Source organism: Chiloscyllium punctatum, chromosome 2 (genome assembly GCF_047496795.1).
Source record: "Chiloscyllium punctatum isolate Juve2018m chromosome 2, sChiPun1.3, whole genome shotgun sequence".
Taxonomy (NCBI): domain Eukaryota; kingdom Metazoa; phylum Chordata; class Chondrichthyes; order Orectolobiformes; family Hemiscylliidae; genus Chiloscyllium; species Chiloscyllium punctatum.
Window position 1 is genome coordinate 92,040,305 of NC_092740.1, and position 25,596 is coordinate 92,065,900.

The 25,596-nt window shown below is 40.0% G+C and overlaps 1 protein-coding gene across 8 annotated transcripts in view; it reads right to left on the minus strand.

Annotated features, from left to right (window-relative positions):
- Window positions 1-25,596, minus strand: part of LOC140486439 (kinesin-like protein KIF27) — a 141,969-nt gene that overhangs the window by 68,242 nt on the left and 48,131 nt on the right. For all 8 annotated transcript variants that reach the window (XM_072585619.1, XM_072585585.1, XM_072585591.1 and 5 more), the window contains 5 exons: window positions 20,944-21,125; window positions 18,931-19,061; window positions 17,546-17,719; window positions 7,566-7,771; window positions 923-1,120 (listed from right to left, as the gene is read on the minus strand). In XM_072585619.1, coding sequence (XP_072441720.1) covers window positions 923-1,120; window positions 7,566-7,771; window positions 17,546-17,719; window positions 18,931-19,061; window positions 20,944-21,125 — 891 coding nt within the window. The remainder of the gene's footprint in view (window positions 1-922; window positions 1,121-7,565; window positions 7,772-17,545; window positions 17,720-18,930; window positions 19,062-20,943; window positions 21,126-25,596) is intronic.

Here is a 25,596-nt window from a genome sequence, read left to right on the forward strand (position 1 = left end):
TCTCCGAGTTTCTCAGAACATAATCAGGGAATCACAAGGTATGTAGGGCTGTAAGAAATGATTATTTGAATATAACTATGTCCAGACTGTTGCTTGACTAGTCTTTGGTACAGCTTGCCCAATTTTGAACAAACTTCCAGTTGTTATAAAGGAATAATCTGCAGAATCAATAGGGCAATTGTTGTTTCCTCTAAGTCAATGCCGGGTGGTCTGTCTAGACTTGTTTAGACTTGGTAGTATCTTGATATGACTTAGTAGGTTGTTAGGCTTTTTCAGAGGGTAGTTTAGTGTCAACTGCATCGGTGTGGGCCTGGAAGCACACATAGGCCAAATCAGGGAAGAAAGCAGATTTTCTTCCCTTCGGGACACTAGTGAATAAGATGTTTCTTATAACAATCAACAATGATTACATGATCATTGTTAGACTACATTTAGGTATTGAATTCAAATTTAACCACCAGCCATGGTGGAATTCAAACCTATGTCAATAGAATATTAGCCTGAGGTCCTGGATTATGATGAAGGGCTTTTGCCCAAAACGTCAATTTTCCTGCTCCTCAGATGCTGCCTGACCTGCTGTGCTTTTCCAGCACCACACTCTTGACTCTAATCTCCATCACCTGCAGTACTCACTTTCGCCCTGGATTATTAGTCCACTGACTTGACCATTATTACACTACCTCCCAATTTCAGCAGTTTTAATCTGCCGCCCCTACCAAAACATGTCCACCTTTTCAGTAAAATTCTTCCATATTAGTGGGGATTTTAAAAAAGGTAATGTACAATTAGGGACAAATTAAATGGCAAATTTAAGGAAAGATATGTTACTATACAGTAAGTTTCTCATACAAAAACATCTATACAACTGATAAGTATAATTTATTTCTTTGTAATTGCTAATTTGACTGTGAAATGTTCTTACTTTAATTAGTTGCTGATCTCTTTCAATCTCATTTTCCAGTTTTCGTTTTTTCTCGCTTTCTTCATGCAGTTTCTTCTGAAGCAGCTGTTGCTGTTGTTTCATATTTTCCACATTCTGACTCAACTGGATCAAATGCTTCTCACTCTGCGCCGATAAAGAAAACAACTTCTTTGTTTCCTGTTGTTTCCTCTGCAGGCTCTAAAAGGAACAGGATCAGATCTTTATCGTTTGTTATTTTTATGATAGTTATTTCGTACACCATAGGTTGCAGTATACTTGTTACAGCTGGACATCAGTTTCAAATAGCAAAACTATGCAAACCAAACGAACCTCCAACAACAGCTAATTACTTCTCAATTGCTTTCAACCCTACAATGAAATCAACATTTAACCTTATTTCCAGTAAACTAAAGTCATAATCTTTCTATAAGAATTGCAATAAGGGTGTCGGAGCGGGGTTGGGGATAATAGATTTTATGTTTATAAGTCTTTAAAGGTGGCAGGGAGATGCAGGAAACAGTTATAAAAGGCATAGAGTACAAAAGCAAAGATGTTATAAAACCTGTACTAGTTTGGCCTCAGTTGGAGTATTGTGTCCAGTTTCAGGCAGCACAATTTCACAAGACATAAAGGCATCAGTGAGGATACAGATTAATTTATTGGAATAGTTTCAGGAATGGGAGCTATGCCATCTAGTTCTGGACTCCCCAATCACAGGGAAAAGACTTTGCCTATTTATCCCATCCATGCTCCTCATGATTTTATAAACCTCGAGAAGGTCACCCCTCACCCTCCGACGCTTCAGGGAAAACAGCCCCAGCCTGTTCAACTGCTCCCTATAGCTCAAATCCTCCAACCCTGGCAACATCCTTGTAAATCTTTTTTGACCCTTTCAAGTTTCACAACATCTTTCCAATAGGAAGGAGACCAGAATTGAATGCAATATTCTATCAGTGGCCTAACCAATGTCTTGTACAGCCGCAACATGACCTCCCAATTCATGTACTCAATACTCTGACCAATAAAGGATATCCTACCTACCTGCGATTCCACTTTCAAGGAGCTATGAACCTGCACTCCAAGGTCTCTTTGTTCAGCAATACTCCCTAGGACCTTACCATTAAGTGTATAAGTCCTGCTAAGATTTGCTTTCCCAAAATGCAGCACCTCACATTTATCTAAACTAAACTCCATCGGCCACTTCTCAGCTAATTGGCTCATCTAATCAAGATCCTGTTGTAATCTGAGGTAACCTTCTTCGCTATCCACTACACCTCCAATTTTGGCGTCATCTGCAAACTTGCTAACTATACTTCTTATGCTTACAGCCAAATCATTTATGTAAATGACAAAAAGTAATGGACCCAGCACTGATCCTTGTGGCACTCCACTGGTCACAGGCCTCCAGTCTGAAAAACAACCCACCACCACCACCCTCTGTCTTCTGCCTTTGAGCCAGTTCTGTAGCCAAATGGCTAGTTCTCTCCCTGTATTCCATGAGATCTAACCTTGCTAACCAGTGTCCCATGGGGAACCTTGTCAAACGTCTTACTGAAGTCCATATAGATCACATCTACCACTTGCCCTCATCAATCCTCTTTGTTATTTCTTCCAAAAGCTCAATCAAGTTTATGATACATGATTTCCCATGCACAAAATCATGTTGACTATCCCTAATCAGGCTTTGCCTTTCCAAATACATGTACATTCTGTCCCTCAGGATTCCCTTGCCCACCACCGATGTCAGGTTCACTGGTCTATAGTTCCCTGGCTTGTCCTTACTATCTTTCTTAAACAGTGGCATCATGTTACCAATTTCCAATCTTCCGGCACCTCATCTGTGACTATTGATGATACAGTAAGAGGCCCAGCAATCACTTCCCTAGCTTCTTACAGAGTTCGAGGGTACACCCAATCAGATCTTCTGCACTTGTGTTGACATATGGGGCATTTGGACACATAAAGAAGCAGAATTATAAGATTTCATCAATATCTTCAATAATCACCGATGCTCCATTAACCATAAACCAACAATACACTAAGGAAGCATTAAGTTCCTGGATACCATAGTATTTAATTTAACACAAAACAATAAGCGTAAGAGAGCAGTACAAATTTTCTTGTTTAAAAATAACATATACACACTTCTAAACACAAAGATCCATGAGCATTAACATGCTTTCCATTGGCTGGTGAGATCACAGCTAAATGGTTGCATATTTGTCTTTAACATAGTAACTGCATTTTAAGAAATGGTGTGTGAGAGAGACACTCTGAGATAGTATGACTTAAATGCAAATATTTATTAAATAAAATTGTTCAGTATTAAATTATCCAAATGACACAGTGTTCGTTGCAATAGCATCACTATTCTTTTGTTGAAAGAATTAAAATTTAAAAGTGGAGTTTGTGTTTTGGGTACTGGTTTTGTGTCCTGTTATGGCAGATGTGCATGAAAAAACCTGGAATTAAAAACCTACTGATGACCATGAACCCATTGACCAACGTCAGAAAATCCCATGTGGTTCACTAATGTCTTTCAGGGTAGGAAATTACCATCCTCACCTTGTCTGGCTCCAAAACCACAGCAATTTGGTTGACACCCAAATGCCCTCTGAAATGGCCTAGCAAGCCACTTACTTGTATAAATAGCTACTAAATGGACCAGCTGGCATTGACCCTGGCACTAGAAAAGATAATGGTAAAAACAGCCCTGTCAACCCTGCAAAGTCTTTGATACAAACATCTGGGGGCTAGTTCCAAAATTGGGAGAGCTGTCTCAGCTTAGTCAAGCAACAGCCCCTTGTCTGTAAGATATGTTTCTGTGAGTATGACCATGTACCAGACACTAACATCACCATCCTTGGATATATCCTATCCCATTGCCAGGTCAGACCTTGACCTTACTGTGGTATATCATCAGGAGGAAGTTGCCTTGGGAGCCCTCATCATTGATTCCAGACTTCAAGAAATCACATGGCATCAGGGTTAACTTGCCAGTGATTATTACATACCATCTTCCCTCTGCTGATGAATCAGTACTCCTCCATTTTGAACAATACTTGAAGAAGCAATGAATGACTCAGTAACAGCACTGCTCTTTGCACTGATTGGGTCCGAAAGGCCATAACTACTGGATTGGATCTGTGGCAGCAGTTGAAGGAACCAGAGGGAAAAACATACTCGCCAATCCATCTGCTGCAGATGCATCTCCCAATGTCATAAATCAGTATAAGTGACCACTGTTCAGTCCTTGTGGAGACAAAGTACTCACATTGAGAATGGCCTCTATTATGTTGTGCATCATTGAACAGATCTGCACTTCAAAACTGGGCATCCATGAGGTAATGTGAACCATCAACAGACACAGTATTGTACTCCAACAGAGTCTGAAACCTCATGGCCTGGCACATCCACACTTGAACATTACCATCAACCCTAGTTCAATAGAGAGTGCAGGGCAAGCCAGGACCAGCATCCAGCACACTTACAATGAGGTATCAATGAGGTGAAGCTATTAAACAGGACTTTGTGTGCCAAACAGCATGAGTAGCGAGTGATAGTTAAGCGATCCTATGACCAGTGAATCAGATCTAAGCTCTGCAGTCCTGCCACACTCAGTCATAAATGGACAACCAACCGACAGGAAGAGGCTACGCAAATATTCCCATTCTTAAATGGTGGAAATGCACAACACATCAGTACAAGAGATAAGGCTGAAATATTTGCACAAATCTTCAGCCAGAAGTGCCAATCGGATCATTTCATCTCGGTCTTCTGCAGTGGTCCCCAACATCACAGATGTCTTCATGCCAGTCTTCAGCCAAATTAATTCATTCTACACAATATCAAGAAATGGTCGGAGGGACTGGATACTGCAGAGGCAATGGGCCCTGTTACTGAAGACTTGTGCTCCAGAACTTGCCTCACCCTAAGCCAAGCTGTTCCAGTACATCTACAACACTGGCATCTACCAAACAGTATAGAAAATTGCCCAGGTATATCATGTACAACCTACTAACAACTGTGCCTTAACATTCGATGGCAATTCACTGAATCCCCCATGATCAACATTCTATGGTTATCATTGACAACTGAACTCACCATATAAATATAGCGGCTACAAGTGCAGGACAGAGGCTAGGAATACTGTAGTGAGTAACCCACCTCCTGACTCCCCAAAGTCTGTTCACCATCTCTAAGGCACAATTCAGGATGTGATGGAATGTTCCCCAAGTGCCTGGATGTGTGCAGCTCCACAATACTCAAGAAGCAGCCCACTTGACTAGCACCACATCTACAAGCATCCAATCCCTCAACCACCAAAACTCAGAAGCAGAAGTGTTTACTATCTACAGGATTATATGTAGGAATTTGCCCAAGATCCTCGGACCATTCCATTCAAACCCATGACCACTTCCATCTAGAAGGTCAAGTGCAGCAGAAATATGGGAACACTATCACCTGCAAGTTTCCCTACAAGCCACTCACCATCCTGACTTGGAAATATATTTCTGTGCCTTCACTGCCACTGGGTCAAAATCCTGGAATTGCTTTCCAAAGGACATTTTGGGTCAACCTATAGCACATAGACTGCAATGGTTCAAGGAGGTAGCTTACCACGGCCTTCTCAATGGCAACTAGGGCCTAGCAAAAAAAAAAAAATGCTTGCTTTCCTTTACAGCCAATCTTCCCCTTTGAGGCTCTTCTCTCCACTTTGAAACTCATATCTCTTCTTTTCAGTCTCACTTGTCTTGCAACCTCCCAGGGTCACATCTCACCCACTAGCTTGGAAGCCTTGCTTCCAGGGTCACAGACTCACCTAGTCCTAAATCAGTACCAAACGGGATTCCACACCCTTGACACAATGTTGGTGCGCATGTGAATCTTGAAGGTGTGATATCCTATCAGCAGTCATAATGTCTTCATCATGTAGGAATGTCAACTGCATTTGGCACCAGTTCTGACATGGGCAAAGAAATCTAATAGCCAATGTCCAATCCCTCCCCCTACCATATTAAGGCACTTATCTATGTTTAAGGCACTCTGAGGACATTAAGAACACAGAAGTTCTTTGGGTAGGAGACTTCAAAGTCTGTCACCAAAGTGCCTGAGTAGCACCGCAACCAGTTTACTTGGCAGAGTCTTGAAGTACATGTCAACAAGGTTGGGTCTATTGCAGGTGGTGAAATAACCTAACCATGATCTTATCAATCAACTTGTTGTAGATTCATCCTCCAATGGTAGTATTTTAGAAGAGGCATGGTACGTTTCTTTCAGAGAGACATTCCCATCTTCAAACAAAAAACATCTTCCACTGTGTTGTATAGCAATATCAAAATGTTAAATGAAATAGATTCAAAATAGATGCAGTTGTTCATTCTGTTCATCATTTGTGAGGTACTGCAGATCAACAGAATTGTATTTGAACACAATCTGTAATCACATAGCTCAAGTATTCCTCATTCTACTCTTGCAATCAAACCAAGGAACCAACCTGGTTTGATGAAAAAAATAGGAGAACAAGCCAAGTGTAGCACCAGACAAAAGCAAAAATGAAGTGCCAAGCCAGAGAAACTACAGCATGCATACTAAGCAGCAGATGCAGCATGTTATAGACAGAAGTTAGCCATTCCACAACCGACAGATTATACAGCTGTAAAGTCTCACTGAAGGTGATGATCGAGTAAATAACTAATTGAAAGAAGGAGCTTGAAGTACATCTTGATGGGATGATGGGAAGTCCAGCATATCAGAGCAAAAGACAAAGCTGAAGCATTGCAATTATTATTAGTTAAAATTACCAAATGCTTGATTCATCTTGGTCTCCTTCCAAAATCCCCAGAATTGCAAATACCAGTCTTTAGCCAATTATGGTCAGAATCAGAGATTCATACATGTCAGAAGAGACCCTCACTTCACAGGATCTCAAGAAACAGTCAAATTCACTGGATAAAACCTTGGGCTCCCACAACATCCAAGACATAGTCTGAACACATGCTCCAAAACTAGTCTTATACAAGTCAAACTCTTCCAATAGAATTACAATATGAACATCAACCAGCTGATGTAGAAAATACAAATCAGGAGTTTGTATACTTTTCACTTGCCTGAATATAACTCCAACAACTCTCAAAACTATTGACACAATCAAAACTACAGTATGTTGCTTCATCAACAATTCAACCTCCCACTTTAACACTTGCTGCCTTAACCAGTAGTGCACAGTAGCTGCATTGGATAGTATCTACAAACTGCACTACTGGAAGTTGCAGAGGCTTCAGTGACAGCACTTTCTAAAACTGCAATCTCTATCTCTTAAAAGAATAAGGACAAGAAATGCATGAGAACAGCACCACCTGCAAGTTGCTTTCCAAGTAATGGATCATCCTGACTTGAATTTACATTACTATTTGTACACCATTGCTGAAACAAAACTCTGGATCTTCCTAAAAAAACTGCAATATGGTTCCACCTACTCACTACAGAGCAGCAGCTCAAGGTGGCTCACCACTTTCTAAGGACAATTAAGAATAGGCAACAAATGTTGGTCTTGCTTGTGAGATCCACATATAATAATTTAAATAAATCAAACCAAAGGGCAAATCAAACCACAGAAGTTGGCTACTGTATAGTGGCTAACCTGCATTTTAACTTTGGCGGTTTCCATTTTCTTGCGGAATTCTTTTTGTAACTTTGTTTTCTCTGCAGCATCCCGAAGTTCCTTGTTCTCCAGTTCCTGTAATTGTTTCTGAGCTTCTGACAGCTCAGTCTTGGCCTGCTCAGCTTCTTGTTCTAATTGAGTAATCTTTTGGTAATACTGCCGGTTTACAGCTTGAGCATCTTGACCTGAATGAATAAATTTACAAATAAATAGATTAAAATAAATTCTTCAAAAATAAAATATGACAGAATAATAGTAAAGACAAGGATGAGCAATTCTTCAAAAAAGAACATTCTCTTCAATCATCTCAGAATACTTTGGAAAATAGGGTTAAAGAGAATCCAAAGGGATTTTATAAACACATTAAGGATAAAAGGGTAACTAGAGAGAGAATAGGACCCCTCAAAGATCAGCAAGGCAGCCTACATGTGGAATCTCAGGAGATGGGGGAGATACTAAATGAGTATTTTGTACTTACTGTGTTTACTGTGGAGAACGACATAGAAGACACAGAATGTGGAGAAATAGATGGTGACATCTTGAAAAATGTCCATAGTACACAGGATGAGGTGCTAGATGTCTTAACATGCATAAATCTCCAGGATATGATTGGTGTAGCCTCGAACCCTGTGGGAAGCTTGGGAACTGATTGCTGGGCCCTTTGCTGAGATACTTAGATCACTGATAGTCACAGGTGAGGTGCCGGTTTTTAATTCGAGTCATAGAGATGTACAGCATGGAAACAGACCCTTCGGTCCAACCAGTCCAAGCCAACCAGATATCCATAAGACCATAAGACCATAAGACCATAAGACATAGGAGTGGAAGTAAGGCCATTCGGCCCATCGAGTCCACTCCGCCATTCAATCATGGCTGATGCGCATTTCAGCTCCACTTGCCAGCGTTCTCCCCGTAGCCCTTAATTCCTCTAGACAACAAGAACCTATCAATCTCGGCCTTGAAGACATTTAGCGTCCCGGCTTCCACTGCACTCCGTGGCAATGAATTCCACAGGCCCACCACTCTCTGGCTGAAGAAATGTCTCCGCATTTCCGTTCTGAAATGACCCCCTCTAATTCTAAGGCTGTGTCCACGGGTCCTAGTCTCCTCGCCTAACAGAAACAATTTTCTAGCATCCACCTTTTCAAAGCCATGTATTATTTTGTACGTCTCTATTAGATCTCCCCTTAATCTTCTAAACTCCAACGAATACAACCCCAGTATCCTCAGCCGTTCCTCATATGCTAGACCTGTCATTCCAGGGATCATCCGTGTGAATCTCCGCTGGACACGTTCCAGTGCCAGTATGTCCTTCCTGAGGTGTGGGGACCAAAACTGGACACAGTACTCCAAATGGGGCCTAACCAGAGCTTTATAAAGTCTTAGTAGTACATCTCTGCTTTTATATTCCAACCCTCTTGAGATAAGAGACAACATTGCATTCGCTTTCTTAATCACAGACTCAACCTGCATGTTTACCTTTAGAGAATCCTCGACTAGCACTCCCAGATCCCTTTGTGCTTTGGCTTTATTAAGTTTCTCACCATTTAGAAAGTAGTCCATTCCTATATTCTTTTTGCCAAAGTGCAAGACCTCGCACTTGCTCACGTTAAATTCCATCAGCCAACCCAATCTAGTCCCACCTGCCAGCACCCAGCTCATATCCCTCCAAACTCTTCCTATTCATATACCCATCCAGATATCTTTTAAATGTTGACAATTGTACTAGACTCCATCATTTCCTCTGGCAGCTCATTCCATACACGTTCCACCCTCTGAGTGAAAACATTGCCCCTGAGGTCTCTTTTATATCTTTCTCCTCTCACCCTAAACCTATGCCCTCTAGTTCTGGACACCCCACCTCAGGGAAAATACTTTCTCTATTTGACCTATCCATGCCCCTCATGATTTTATAAACCTCTATATGGTCACCCCTCAGCCTCTGATGCTCCAGGGAAAACAGTCTTAGCCTATTCAACCTCTCCCTATAGCTCAAATCCTCCAACCTTGACAACATCCTTGTAAATCTTTTCTGAACCCTTTCAAGTTTCACAACATCTTTCTAATAGGAAGGAGACCAGAATGGCACACAATATTCCAAAAGTGGCCTAACCAATGTCCTGTACAGCTGCAACATGACCTCCCAACTTCTGTACTCAATACTCTGACCAATATAGGAAAGCATACCAAATGCCGTCTTCACTATCCTAACTACCTGCGACTCCACTTCCAAGGAGCTATGAACCTGCACTCCAAGGTCTCTTTGTTCAGCAACACTCCCTTGGACCTTACCATTGAGTTTATAAGTCCTGCTAAAATTTGCTTTCTGAAAATACAGCACCTAGTATTCATCTGAATAAAACTCCATCTGCCATTGGCCCATCCGATCAATCTGAGGTAACCCTGTTCACTGTCTCCTACACCAATTTATATTCGCCCTGAATATATTCAATTGGCAGAATGTGAAGGTTCCAGCTCTGAAGCCTTAATAGGCATAACATTTCTCTGGTAGCCATCCTATCTACAAATTGTCAGTATATTTACTGAGGATGGAAGAGACCTAGAGTAGCCCTACTACCCACACTGTTCACAATTGAGGACCTTGAGAACCAATTACATTCAAGATTTGCCAAATTGCATATCTTTGGCAAGCTAGAGGATTTCAGGGACAGAGGAACCTCTCAGCTCACCTTTCTCAAATCTCAGGTGGGAAAGTGGTGGGAGAGAGTTTGCCTCAATAACTAGTTCCCCTTTTCAGATCAGTCACCCCCTTCCTCCAAACAAAAGGTTTTCCCATCCCTTAGATGCTCCTTCCCTGCCTGGTAGTCGTTATAATGCTGGTGTGTCTCCCCCACTATTCACAGCCCTCCCTTCTGCTCCCTCAACTGTCTAGTTGCCTGGATATCCAACTCTTGCTATTAGGATTATTTACAATCCTAGCAGTGGATACTGTTCCAATGTGGTACTGCTGAGACTACAGAGCTGCAAACCAATAAGATCTTCCTGTGAATAAGGAGTGGGAATCCTTTTTCCAGCCAACTAATGTTCGTGTTATGTTTGGTTTGCTTGCCTTTATTTGTCAGTTCATTGAGAATAGGATTTGGGAGATCATGTTGCAGCTGTACAGGGCATTGATCGGGCCTCAATCGAAATACTGTGTGCAATTCTGGTTTTCCTGCTTTTGGAAGGATATTGTGAAACTTGAAAAGGTTCAGTACATGGTTGTTGCCAGGGTTGGAGGCTTTGAGGTATTTTCCCTGGAGCGTTGAAGGCTGAGGAGTGATCTTATAGAGCTTTATAAAATCATGAGAGGCATGGATAGGGTAAATAAAGGTCTTTAACCCGAATTGTGGCAATTCCAAAATTAGAGGGCATAGGTTTAAAGTGAAGGATTTAAAAGGGACCTATGGGGCAACTTTTTCACGCAGAAGGTGACACCTGTGTGGAATGAGCTGTCAGAGGAAGTGGTGGATGCTGGTACAGTTACAACATTTAAAAGGTGCTTGGTTGGGTATATGAATAGGAAGGGTTTAGAGGGATATGGGCCAAAAACTGGCAAATGGGACTAGATTAATTTAGGATATCTGGTCGGCATGAATGAGTAGGACCAAAGAGTCTGTTTCCGTGCTGTATATCTCTATGACTCTAAGTTGACGTTTCGGATGTATCTCTTCTTCCCCGGATGCTGCCTGGCTTGCTGTGTTCTTCCAGCCTCTTGCCTAGGTACTTTGGATTCCAGCATCTGCAGTTTTTTTTTGTCTGCAAACACCAACTGGCAGAGAATTCCAGAAACTTACCACTCTGTCTCCTGGGATCCTTCTACCAATTACCTTAAATCTGTCACCCCTGGTAATTTCGCTAGGGGAAACAGGTCTTCTTTATCCAAGCCTCTTCTTATTCTGTACACTTCAATTAACTTATTCCGTAGCCTCCTATGTTCTAAGGAAAATAACCCTAGCTTATCTAGGTATCTAGCATACCTATAATTGCCAAGTCCTGACAACATTTTTTAAAGTTTTCTCTGCAGACTCTATACACCAAATATGTCCTTGCTGTAATGTTGTAACGAGAACTGTATACACAATTTCACCCACAGACTAACCAAGGTCTTATAAAGTTCCAGCATTACAATGCTTTTACTTTCATTACGTCATCCAATATTCAGCTGTCTCCTGCAATGAAATTGCAATTACTAAAATCCATATAGACAACATCTACTGCATCACTTTCATCAATTCTCCTTGTTACTTCCTCAAAAAATTCAACAGGTTAGTAAGACAAAACTTTCCCTTAACAAAACCATGCTTATTTACCTGATTAATCAATGCCTTTTGAAACAACATTACACATTTTCCTATTATCAAGGTTGGACTGAACATTCTATAATTATTTGACCTTTCTCTCACACACTTTATAAATACTGATATAACATTCATAAATCTCCAATCCTCTGTTACCCCACTTGCATCTAGTGGGATTGGAAAATAATCCTCATTGTATCTGCTATTTCCTCACTGGCTTCTTTTAATAGCTTATAATGTAATTCATATAGCTCTAATGATTTATGCTCTTAAAGAGTTATGTCCTTCCATTACTTCTCTTTTCATTGAATATTTCACACTCCTTGTCATTAACAAAAATGTTTGCATCACTCCTCGTTGTTAAAAACAGAGACAAAATACTAATTTAGAAGACACATCTTCTTCATTCAAATATAAACAAATCTCTTTCCTTATTTATCCTCTTGCTGATAGTGAAATGATAAAACACCATTGGATTTTCCCCTAATTTGGCCAGGCATTGTTTTTGTATATTATCTATGCCTTCCTAATTTCCTTTTTCACACACTTTCTATACTTCCCTAAGTTTCTGAAAGAATTACTATTTTTGAGATTTTCTTAGGGTCTATTTTTCTACTTTATCTTGTCCTCCATGCTTCTGGATAAACAGGAGGCTCAAGATATGGCAGTACCACCCTTTCCCTTTGTAGGGACATGTCTACACTCTGACTGCATAATCTTGCTTTTGAATACCTCCTACTGATTTGTATTGATTTTTTCCTTCAAGAGGCTGTAACCAGTCCACTTCTGCCAGATCACATCTCAGCTTCATACAATTTGTCTTCTCCCAATTTAGAATTTTTATTCCTGTTCCATCTTTGTCCATTTCTGCAATGATGCTAAATCTAATTGTATTACGATCATTATTTCCCAAATCCATCCAGTTGCCTGGATATCCAACTAACTGCATCCATCTGCTCAACTTTTTTTGCATAAGACTAAATCTAGAATTAGACTGACTCTTGCTGGGTTGGTTATGTGCTGGCAAAAAAATTTCTCTTGACTGTAAGAATAACTGCTTAATGTTGCCAGTTTTACTTGAAAGTCATCTGCAAGATTTCCTGTTCTGAATCCTGTATGGTCATCTGACCTTTCCCTCAGCACTTCTGTTCTCAACCCCAGGCAGTCTTGCCCCAACTCTTCTCCCTCTTCAACTGTAGCTCTCAATCCTGTCTCCTGACCTGCCTTCTGGCCTTGCCTATTGCCCCTAGACCCCAGCCTTGTCTCTCCTCGGACCTTGCCTCTTTCCAGGCACTGCGTCTTGGGTTTTACCTCTGCTCTCAGGTCATGTTCCTCAGGCCTTGCTTCAATGCCATGCCTTGCGTCTAACCCTACCTTTGAGAAAGTTATGAAATACATATAGAATAAATTGAAGCTGAATTTTCAAACCATGATGCTAATTCATGAGCCCTTTGTTCTTAACATTTTGTGGAGGATAAATTGTGAATGGAGCAGTGCACTGAAAGCCAAGGGTTCCAAGTAAGTTGGCTCTCATTAAGCAGAGGTGACATCTCTAACTCAGGCACATTCAAAGGATAAAAAATGGATATCTATCCAAGGACTTTCTGTGTACCTTAGCCATAAGGCAAGTAGGACAGACAAATTTCTGCATCAAGGATACTTGCAAGGGTGCAAAGAATGCCCCAAAATATTGATTTTCATACTTGTGAGACACTGTGTAAACAACATCTCAATGTCACATCTAATAACTGCTTCTTAAGCAGCACTTGGGACAGAACCTGTTGTCTCAGATTTATTTTTTCAGTTATCAGCAAAAGTGCACCATTGGAAGCTACCCCAAACCCAATGGATTTGAGTCGCTGCTTGTAAATCATCATACCTACATGGATGGATGCTGCTGACAATGACAACATTAAACCTCACCTATTTGCAGAAACAATGTAATAAACACTCCTGACCCCAGATCCATGACTGCATCACTTTAATTATTAGTCAAGAACTGTCAAGGACTACCATCTAATCTAAGTCCAGAGAAGAAATAATGCCCAACTTGGGCTCATCAAACAGCCTCAACAGCATCAGGTCATTTAGAATGTTTTAATATTTACAATATTATATCCATACAGGTAATTCTCCTATAACCACAATGGCATTCTGGCACAACACCGCACTGCAGAAAAATCATGCTGTAGAAACAGTGCTTAAAGAGCTGGTGATGTAATCATGTTACAGCCAACACACGTTTTAAAAGTGCATGCTTTAGAAACTGTGTCCCCAATTTGTAAATCACATAATAGTGAATTTGCATTAACAAAATGCACATTATAGCAGAAGGACCTGTATCAGGAAATGCATAAATCATTGTTGTAACTAAATCTATGTTAGTACATCATCAAAGAAATAGTTACATAATTAATTTCTATTCATTAACACCTTCAATCATAATTATCAGTATTTAAGATTTAATTGTTAACAACGCAGAGGGTGGTACGTGTATGGAATGAGCTGCCAGAGGATGTGGTGGAGGCTGGTACAATTGGAACATTTAAGCAGCATTTGGAAGGGTATATGAATAGAAAAGGTTTGAAGGGATATGGGCCAGGTGCTGGCAGGTGGGACTAGATTGGGTTTAGGATATCTTGTCGGCATGGACGGGTTGGACCGAAGGGTCTGTTTCTGTGCTGTACATCTTTATGACTCTATAATAGGTATGAATAGCTGACATTAAGTAATGAGCCTGGCATAGCTATGTACAGTATATTGGCACTAACTTGCTAATTATAAATTGGAATCACAAGAGATGGGGGAAGTAATAAATGAGTATCTTGAATCAGTATTTAATGTGATGTATTGAAACATATAAAAGTGGATAAGTCCTCAGGACCTGATCAGGTATACCCTAGACCCCTGTGGGAAGCTAGGGAAGTGATTGCTGGGCCCCTTGCTGAGATATTTGTATCATCGATAGTCACAGGTGAGGTGCCGAAAGACTGGAGTTGGCTAACATGGTGACACTGTGTAAGAAGGATGATAAGGACAAGCCAGGGATCTATAGACCAGTGAGCCTGACATCATTGGCGGGCAAGTTGTTGGAGGGAATCCTGAGGGACAGAATGTACATGTATTTGGAAAGGCAAGGACTGATTACGGATAGTCAACATTGCTTTGTGCGTGGGAAATCATGTCTCACAAACTTGATTGAGTTTTTGGAAGTAGTAACAAAGAGGATTGATGAGTGCAGAGCGATGGATGTGATCTATATGGACTTCAGTAAGGCATTTGACAAGGCTCCCCATGGGACACTGGTTAGCAAGGTTAGATCTCATGGAATACAGGGAGAGGACCAGCCATTTGGATACAGAACTGGCTCAAAGGTGGTGGAGGGTTGTTTTTCAGACTGGAGGCCTATGACCAGTGGAGTGCCACAGGATCAGTGCTGGATCCACTACTTTACATTATTTATATAAAATTGGAGGTGTAGTGGACAGCAAATGAAGGTTACCTCAGATTACAACGGGATCTTCATCAGATAGGCCAATGGGCTGAGAAGTGGCAAATGGAGTTTAATTTCAATAAATGTGAGGTGCTGTGTTTGGGAAAACAAATCTTAGCAGGACTTATACACTTAATGGTAAGGTGCGGGGGAGTATTGATGAACAAAGAGACCTTGGAGTACAGATTCACAGCTCCTTGAAAGTGGAGTCGCAGGTAGATAGGATAGTGAAGAAGGCATTTGGTATGCCTTCCTTTATTGGTCAGAGTATTGAGTACAGGGGTCGGGAGGTCATGTTGTGGTTGTACAAGACATTGGTTAGGCCACTTTTGGAATATTGCATGTAATTCTGGTCTCCTTCCTATCGGACGGAAATTGTGAAACTTGAAAGGATTCAGAAAATATTTACAAGGATGTTGCCAGGGTTGGAGGATTTGAGCTATAGGGAGAGGTCAAATATGCTGGGGCTGTTTTCCCTGGAGCATTGGAGGCTGAGGGGTGACCTTATAAAGGTTTACAAATTCATGATGGGCATGGATAGGATAAATAGACAAAGTTTCTTCCCTGCGGTGGGGAGTCCAGAACTAGAGGGAATAGGTTTAGAGTGAGAGGGGAATGATATAAGAGAGACCTAAGGGGCAACTTTTTCACGCAGTGGTTGATACATGTCTGGAATGAGCTGCCAGAGGAAGTGGTGGAGGCGAGTATGACTGCAACATTTAAAAAGCATCTGGAAGGGTATATGAATAGGAAGGGTTGGAGGGATATAGGCCAGGTGCTGACAGGTAGGAATAGATTGGGTTGGGATATTTGGTCAGTATGGATGAGTTGGACAGAAGGGTCTGTTTCCGTACTGTACATCTCTATGACTCTATGCTGTTAAGCTGTGCACCTGGGATTGACATAATAGTGACATCAGTTTACGACCAACTTCATAAATCAATGGCAAGTTAACAGCTTTAAATGGCTTCCTTTAACTTAGCTCAGCTTAACACTCACCTGCTCTCATTAATTTCCTAATCATTTATAGCTGGAGAAACATCTTTAATAGCTTCTCTTCTCACTCATTTACCAAGAACTCTGGTGTAACGCTCGTGCATCCTTGCTTTCACCCATTTTATATTTGTATGCTATCTCTTGGTAATATTGTACGAAAACACGGCATCAGTTTCTGCATGTCAGCTCACAACACCTCTACCATTACTGGCCCAACATTCACTGGACAAGAAAGTTCTTCCAACTAAATAATGGGAATAGCAAAGCCATGTGCTTGGATTCCTCCACAAACTCCATTCCTTGTCACTGACTCCATCCTTTATACTAACAAATGTCTGAAGCTGTACCAAACCACTTGCAATCTTGACATCATAGCCAACTATGAGATGAGCAACTGACCACATATCTCTCCGTTCTAAGATTACCTACTTCACCGCTGAAGCAATGGCTGACACTATTCCACCCCAGCTCATCCATGCTTTCAACTTGACTACACCTGGCCCACCTTCCACATTCTGCCTTCATAAAAATGAGGTCAGCCAAAAACGTTGCTGCTCATGTCCTAATTTGGACCAATCCTATTCACCAACATCCCTATTCTTTTATATTACATTTGAGCAATGCCTCTCTAATTGCAAACAGCCAGGTATGTGTGCTCCTCCAATCTGGCCTTTTCACCATTTTTAATTTTTATCACGGTGCTGTCAAAGCCAGGCTTCTATCTGCCAAAGGCCCTGTTCCGAAGTTTCTTCCCTAAATCTCTCAGCCGTGATACCTCCATTCAGACATTCCATAAAACACACATCTTCAACATGTTTTTAGTCATCTATCCTGATATCTCCTTTTTAGGCTCATTGAAAAATTTTATTTAATAATCTTACCATAAAGCACTGCGGGATACTTACTACATTAAAGGTGCTAATATAATATAAGGTACTGTTATACAAATATTTTTAAGTTTAAAATGGCTCAGCTTATAACTAACATGCCCACACTATTAACAATTAATTACATTCAAAGTAGAAAACCTCTGAACTTACAGTCCTAAATAAAGCAACAAAAAGCAGAACATTAACAGATGCTTTTGTCTACTCCCTGTAAATTCAATAGTAAGAAAAAACAGCTGGTATTCTGCCAACCTATACTTAGTAAATTTTAACACTTCTAACCTGTTTTAACCAATTCTTTAATGAGTTCTTCCTTCATACGAATATTGATGGCAAGTTCCCTTATTTTCTGCTTGGAATGCGCCACATCCTTGTCTGCAGTCTTCAATTTCTTCATGTTTAACACTTGGCTCTGTCGCAAACGGTCAGCCTCAGAGGAAGAATTCTGTTGTGGAGCTACATATTCAAAAAAAGAAAGAAAATATTTTTTAAAATAAAGTAAACCAGGTACTTATACACAAGTAGTTGAGTTAATTTATGGTGTGATGTACCAACGTAGAGACTGCTCCCACAACTTTCAATCTCAACTAACCTAGCACTGCTGCCTCACAGTGCCAGAGACCTGGGTTCAATTCCCGCCTCGGGCAACTGTCTGTGTGGAGTTTGCACATACTCCCAGCATCTGTGTGGGTTTCCTCCGGGTGCTCCAGTTTCCTCCCACAGTCCAAAGATGTGCAGGTTAGGTGAATTGGCCATGATAAATTGCCCGTAGTGTTAGGTGTAGGGGAATGGGTCTGGGTAGGTTGCTCTTCAGAGGGTCGGTGTGGACTTGTTGGGCCGAAGGGCCTGTTTCCACACTGTAAGTAATCTAATCTAAGCTGCATGGAGGAGGTTAATTTTTCAAACAGAAGAAAATATGAGAAAGAGTCCAAATACATTATCTTTGCACATCTCATTGTGCATAACTGAAGTATAACATTGCCATATTTATGCCAATCTATTGTTTTAATATTCCTTCCAAACTACAGAAATTCGTAGGTCACTCAGCCTTTCGAGTCTATCCCAACAATCAATAAGATCATCAATAATCTAGATGTCAACTCGATTTGTCCATCTTTCTAACCTTTACATTGTGATTTGATAAACACCTGACAATCTCAGTCTTGAATTTATAATTGACTAAATATGGTGAAATCCAGATTTTCACATTTTTGTAAAAATGCTTCCTGAATTCATTCAAAGGCTTAGTCCTAATTATAAGACCTGTCTCAGTTTTTCCCTTCATTTAATCTGTATATATACTTCAGTTACTTCTGTTCCCATTGACCTAACTTACAGGGGATCCTAATTTAAGCCAACAACAAACCCCAATGTGCAATTTTCTAATGTTTCATAGAAATAATTGATTGGAGAAAACTTGAAGAGATCCTTGAGGAATTCAACTTCTCACATCCCATTAAGCATTCCCATTATATCCCTACTTTATTTGTTCATGTGGTCAGGTAATGATGTATGAAATGAAGAAAATGAAAGAAAAATCTACATAAACAAAATAACGAAAACAAACAAAAATTACTGTTGCAGTGGAGTGAATTGGAATTTACTGGTACTGTACCATTACATAATGGATTAGAGGGTGTTTATAATTTCTCAAACTACGCACATACCTTTCCCTGAGTCCAATTCTGTTTTGTTGTCACCCTTTTCTTGATTGTCCATACGGAAACCTTTTTTGAATAACTTTGAATTGTTAACCACATAGGTTGGTTTTTGAGTCCAAGTATGTTTTATTGGGTGCCTAATATAGCAGAAAATGACTTTATAATTTGGTTTAAAAATAAAATTATTGTATTTACCATCAGCAAAATTTTATCATGTGAACATTTTGATACAATACACCACATGCAAGTAATCACAGACGTTCTGCACCAGACTGGAATTATTCTATAATACAATATAGAAAGTATCGGGGTGATGTGAAAAGGGAAATTACGAAAACAAAGAGAGGATACCAAAATGCATTAGTCAGTAAAGTTACTGAAAATTCAAAAGGTGTTTTATCAGTAGATTAAGAGCAACAGGATGACCGAAGAAAAGTTTGCGCCTATCAAAGGTATACATGGTAACTTGTGGGTGGATGCAGAAGATATGAACTGAGTTCTAAATGAGCATATTTTCTCTGTCTTCATAAAGGTCAGGGATGATTCAGATATTCTAGTTGAAGTTGAGGACTGTGAAATATTAGATGAAGTCAACATAATGACAAGTACTGGAAGGACTGACCTCTTTGAAGGGGGGATAAAACACTAGTGCTGGATGGAATGTACTGTAAACGTTTTGAAGAGGCCAGGGAGGAAATAGCAGGTATGAAGATTTTTTTCCAACCTTCACAAGATACAGATGAGGATTGGAGATCTGTGACCATTGTACCATTGTTCAAAAAGAATGCAAGGGACAGGCCAAGTAATTATAGGTTGGCCCTTCCAACCTTGGTGGTAGAAGAAGCTATTAAAATGAATACGAGAGATAGGATTAACTGTTCAGTGGAAAAGAGTAGATTAAGTGGGGATAGTCAACATAATTTTGTACAGAGAAGCTCATATACTACTAATTTAATTGAATTTTTTGAGGAAATACAAGGAGGATTGATGAAAGTAGTGTAGCGGATGTTGTCTGTATGGATTGATTTTATTAAGATATTTGACAAAATTCCACATGGAAGATTGTTAAGCAAAGATTAAGGTCCATGGAATGCATGAGATTGTGACGATATGGATTCAAAATTGACAGGAAACAAAGGACAAGACTCGATGAATATTTTTGCGCAGTGGTGTTTCACGGGGCTCAGTGATGGGTTGCTTGCTGTTTATGGCATATATCAGTGAATCAGATTTAGATATGGATGATACATTGGGAAACCTGCAGAACACACAAAGAAATTGGCTCAGTACTTGATAGTGAAGAGGATGACTGATGATTGCAGAATGGCATCAATGGTTTGGTTGACTAAGTGGAAAATTGACAAATATAATTTAATCTGGAAAAGTGTAAGATAATTTGGTGAGTTAGAGTAAATAGAGCAAAAGAATACACAATAAATGGGAAGGTATTGAGAAGTATAGGAAAAACCTTGGATTGCATGCAAACAGGTCCTTCAACATAGCAGGAGAGGCTGATATGATGTTAAAGAAGGCATATAAGATTCTTTCCTTCATTGAGTGAAGTATTGAATGCAAAAGTGAGGAAGGAATATCAGAACTGTACAAGACACTGGTTCGGCCACAGCTGAAGCATTTGGACAGTTCTGGTCACCACATGACAGGAAGGACATAATTGCTGTACAGAGGAAATTTACTGTAATGTTGCCAGGGCTTGAAAATTGCTGATTATGAGGAAGGATCTGATAAATTAAGATTGATTTCCTTACTGCAGAGGCGACTTGAGGGTAACTTAATTGAGGTACACAAAATAATGAGGTGCTTCAATAGAGAGGTTGGGGAAGACTTATTTTCCCTAGTCCTAGTCAATTATCAAGAGCAATAGATTAAAGATGATTGGTAGAAGGATTAGAGGGGGCATGAAAAAAACTTTACTTCATCCAGGGGAGGATGAGAAATGCTCAACTCATTTAAAAGAAATGTGACTCTGTGCCTGAAGTTAGCAATTTATATTTTTTCTACCTTGAAGGCTGCGTGTTTATGTTTTCTTTCTTCTTTTCTTCTTCCTCACCATCACTATCATCATCTAATTTATGACGAAGAACCTCATCATGCTCTTCAAGGTGCTCAACTAACATCTGACTGCGCATTCGAAAACTTGCCACCACTCTATCAAGAGCATAAGAAGGGGGGCTTGTGTGCACCTGTCCAGCAGTAACAAAAGTCTTCAGTAAATAACTGTTCACAGATATTGACGTCACATTTTATTGCAGATCCTGTGCCTGTAATAACAATCAATTGTTATATCTCACACGACCTACATAGAGTAGTCATTATTGCACCATTGGTTCATAGATTAGTGCTAACGAACAAACAACTGTACTGAAATGGATTTATTTTTTTGAAAATGCACAAATGTTCAAACAACATAATGAGCTCTGATTTATTCAATTAATTAACAATAACTTGAGTTGTTAGAGGTAGCAGGACACATATTGAGAGTAGTAAACAACAGAATTTTGTTTTGGACCAGACCGAACCCCCTTTAAATAAATCAGGAGATAGCCTAGACCATAACCCTTGTCTTATTTAAAGGCTAGCATAAGGTGTTGTGTTCCAAATATAATTTGATTGGTCACACTATCCAGCTTTAAGGAAAACACACTTTATTCTTAAACCCAGTTAAAACACAAACAAAATAAACAAAATAAATAAAGAATAATAAAGGTAAAACTTTAACTTATTAGGAAACTTAACAGAATTGTTCCAATATAGTAACATCCCATCAACACACACCTGGCACAGGCAAATTCAGTAAAATCGAGTGTGTCACATGCAAAGTTTCTACAGTCCAGGAGAAAAGAACACCAAGAGAAAATGCGGGCAGAGACACAGAACTCAAGTTTTTCTGCTGTGGCAGAGAGATGTATAGCAGCTTGCAGAACCAACTTCAAAACCTCAACAATTGAAAGCTATATTAAACCCTGGTTCTGTGGCAGCCAGCCTTCACCTATTCATGCTGCATCTGCTGTTCTAACATCTGGTATTTTCTTATTAACCAACTCTTGACCAGGCCATACATTTTTTTGCAGCTCTTTAGCTTCTGCCAGGATCTCCTTTACCACTTTAATAAACCCCACTGCTTATCCTGTTTTACCAATCTGTCTTCCCAATGGTTTTCTTAAACCACCAGCACTGCGACTTCATGTGTTCTACTTTGCTATAGTGAAAACACCTGACAATTTTTTATTTCTCTTCCATGCTCATGGGTTTATTTTTTAACTTGTGGTAAACTATCTTTCCCATATACAATGAGATCTCCTTTTCCTTTACGACTTGAAGGCTTCTCCTTTCCCCAATTTCTATCCCTGACAGAATGAAACTGATGTCAGAAGCCAAACTCTGATTTATGAACTAACTCAATCATTTGTCAATTTGTCATTTTGACTACTAATCTTGCAGTTTTAACTCTCTGCTCTTCCATAGGAGTTCTCACTACTTCGGGGAGTGAACCTTGAAAATCTGATCTATTTTCAATGCCCTTATCCACCGATCAAAGTTACTTTGTTTGATCCTTTCAAGCTCTATGAATGCTTGGATAAAAACAAATGAAAGAACTGTGGATGCTGGAACAAAAACAGAAATTGCTGCAAAAGCTCAGCAGGTCTGGCATCATCTGTGGAGAGAATTCAGAGTTAACGTTTTGGGTCCAGTGACCCTTCCTCTGAGGGTCTGATGTTTGTCCACAGAGGCTGCCAGACCTGCTGAGCTTTTCCAGCAATTTATGTTTTTGTTGTTGCTGTTGTTGTCATCAATGTATACTTGACTAGGTTCCCTCAGCTTCCTAAAGTGTCTGTAAGTTTCTGGCACAAGTTCATATGCATACAAGATGGCTTTTTTTCACCTCATTATATTCCCCAGATAACTCCTCTGATAGTGATGCCTCACTAGCTCAAACTACAATTTTGTTTGAATCACCAAGACCCACATGATCATGGACCATTTCATTTGTTTGATAACTTTTTCAAATGAAATTAAAAGATTTCTACATCCTTCTCATCAAAATTTGGTAATGTTTGGACACTTATAAACAGATCCCTACAGGTCTTTGGCTATGATTAGGTTTGCCCTTCATCACTGCCCTCATCACTGTTCCTACCTTCTACCTTTACCATTTCAAGTCGACGTTCCTCTTTCATTGCCAACTTCTGAAGTTCAAAAATCTCTCACTTTCTCCCTCTCTTCTCTCTCTCTCTCTCCATTTATACAGCTAGGGCCATCCTGTTGGTTTCTTTCTCTTCTGATTTTAATGGGAATTCAAACTCTTTGTTTTCCTTTCCCTGCCAGGGCTATTCCTTCCTTTTCTTTTTTCTTTGCCATTGCTTCTAATTCAAGCTACTTCATTTGCAATTTAATTTTAGCAATTTCAGTTATTCTGATTGCATTCCTGGCAACTGTAAACGCTAAGCTATTGCTGCGATTACCTCCCTTTTCCTCTCAGACACAGGGCAACTCCAACTCTAGCTTGCTTGCTAATACAAAAAGTTTTGCCTTACTCACTTACTGTAAACCCCCCCAAATGACTTCTTCAACACCTAGGAAACTTGTGGCCATTCTTATATAAGGCACACCGTATTTAAACCAACTGAATGCAACACCCAAAAAGTACTCACCATTCACCACTCACTGGCTTTGAGTCCAATAATCCTCTACCCAAACTAGAATTTGAGATTTTGATCCCGATAAGAGCCCCCAATTTGTTTTGGAACAGACCAAACCCCCTTCAAATATATCAAGGAGATAGCCTATAACCTAACTTCTATCTTATTTAAAGAAAAGCGTAAGGAGCTGTGATCCAAATGTAATTTGATTGGTTACACTACTCAGCTTTAAGCAAAACATATTTTATACTTATACCCAGTTAAAATATAAACAAAATAAAGAAGAATTGGTATAACTTTCACTCTATTGGAAGACTTAACAGAGTAATACATCACTTAACCACTAAATAGTAACTGTTTCAATATAGTGACATCTCATCAACACAAGCTGGGCAAAGGCAAATTCAGTAAATTGATTGTCTGTCCATGTGATGTTTCTCCAGTCCACGAGAAAAGAACACCAGTAGAACATTCAGACAGAAAGAGAACTCAAGCTTTTTGCTTTGGCAGAGAGATGTATAGCAGCTTCCAGAACCAACTTCAAAACCCCAAGAATTGAAAGCCAAGTTGAAACCCTGGTTCTGTGGGAGCCTGCCTCCACCCATTCATGCTGTTTCTATTGCTCTAATTTTAAAAAAGGGGCTCACAAGCTCTTTACTTTATTGGCTTGGAAGAGATAACCCACCAACTGTCTCAAAACCTCTCTTCAAACAATAGGACAAAATACACCTCTCAAAATCATGATATCATCACAATTTTTTCAATAAATCTTGTAAAAGTAGCAGTATCAGTCTATTGGACTTGGACTCTGGAAATAACATGATTTTATTGTGCCAATGATAAACTCTGTGTGAGATGGCCTCTGCATATTTGCACAGCTGAAAACTTCATCAAGGTCTTTTCTTAAGTTTCATTTTCATAGAAGATTCTTGCACTTATTTTAGAACATACTTATGAAATTATTAAGATTAGTTCCATTGTAAGCTGCAAATACTCACTGTGGATTTTAGCATTCTAGGGCTAGTTTGGTCAGCAGTTCTTAAATTGATAGTCATGGGCTATAACAAAATATATATTTTAAAAGTACTTATTTTTATTATGTGGAGCCAAGAGAGCAGAACCTCTTCCTGTGGTATGAAACCTGAACAGACTACCTTCCTTATTCTTCAACCAAATCCCACATTAATTATCACATGTTTCATTGCCCTGAAGCATCCATGTTGTGGTTTTTGCTGGAATTAAATATTTGATCAGTTATGCACTAAACTTTTAGACTGTGGATGTACTTGTGCATCTTAATATCTTGTTTACCTTGTTCAGCTTTTTTCACGATATCTTTTCTTTCATACTTGCTGTACAATTTTTAGTAGCGACACTGAAGTAATATTATGATGGATAGTATTGTTAGCTTCATTATTAGCCACAAGTCACTGAGTAAGTTGCTGAGGACATCAGAAGAAATTAGTAGAAAAGAGAGAGATTCAGCAGCGTGAGGAAACCTAAAAAGAATTTAGCCAGAAGTGGGAGTGATGAGACTTCGACAGCATATACCACAGAGTCGAGAATGTGGTGCTGGAAAAGCATAGCAGGTTGGGCAGCATCTTAGGAGCTGAGAGATAAATGGGAGTGGGGTGGGGTTCAGAGGAAGGTAGCTGGGAAGCAATTGGTGGATGAAGATGAGAGAGAAGGAGTGAAGTCAGAGGGGGGAGTGATGGATGGGTCCAGGGAGCAGTGCTGAGTTGGAGGCTTGGGACTGGGATAATGTGGGAGGAAGGGGAAATGAGGAAGCTGTTGAAATCCACATTTATCCTGTGTGGTTGCAGGGTCCAAAAGCAGAATACGAGGTGTTCCTCCTCCAGGCGTCGGGTGGTAATGGTTTGGCAGTGGAGGAGGCCTAGGACCTGCATGTCCTTGACGGAGTGGGAGGGGGAGTTGAAGGGTTCAGCCACAGGGCGGTGGGGTTGGTGGGTGCAGGTGTCGCCAGAGACTAACCACAAACATATGCTATAGGGCC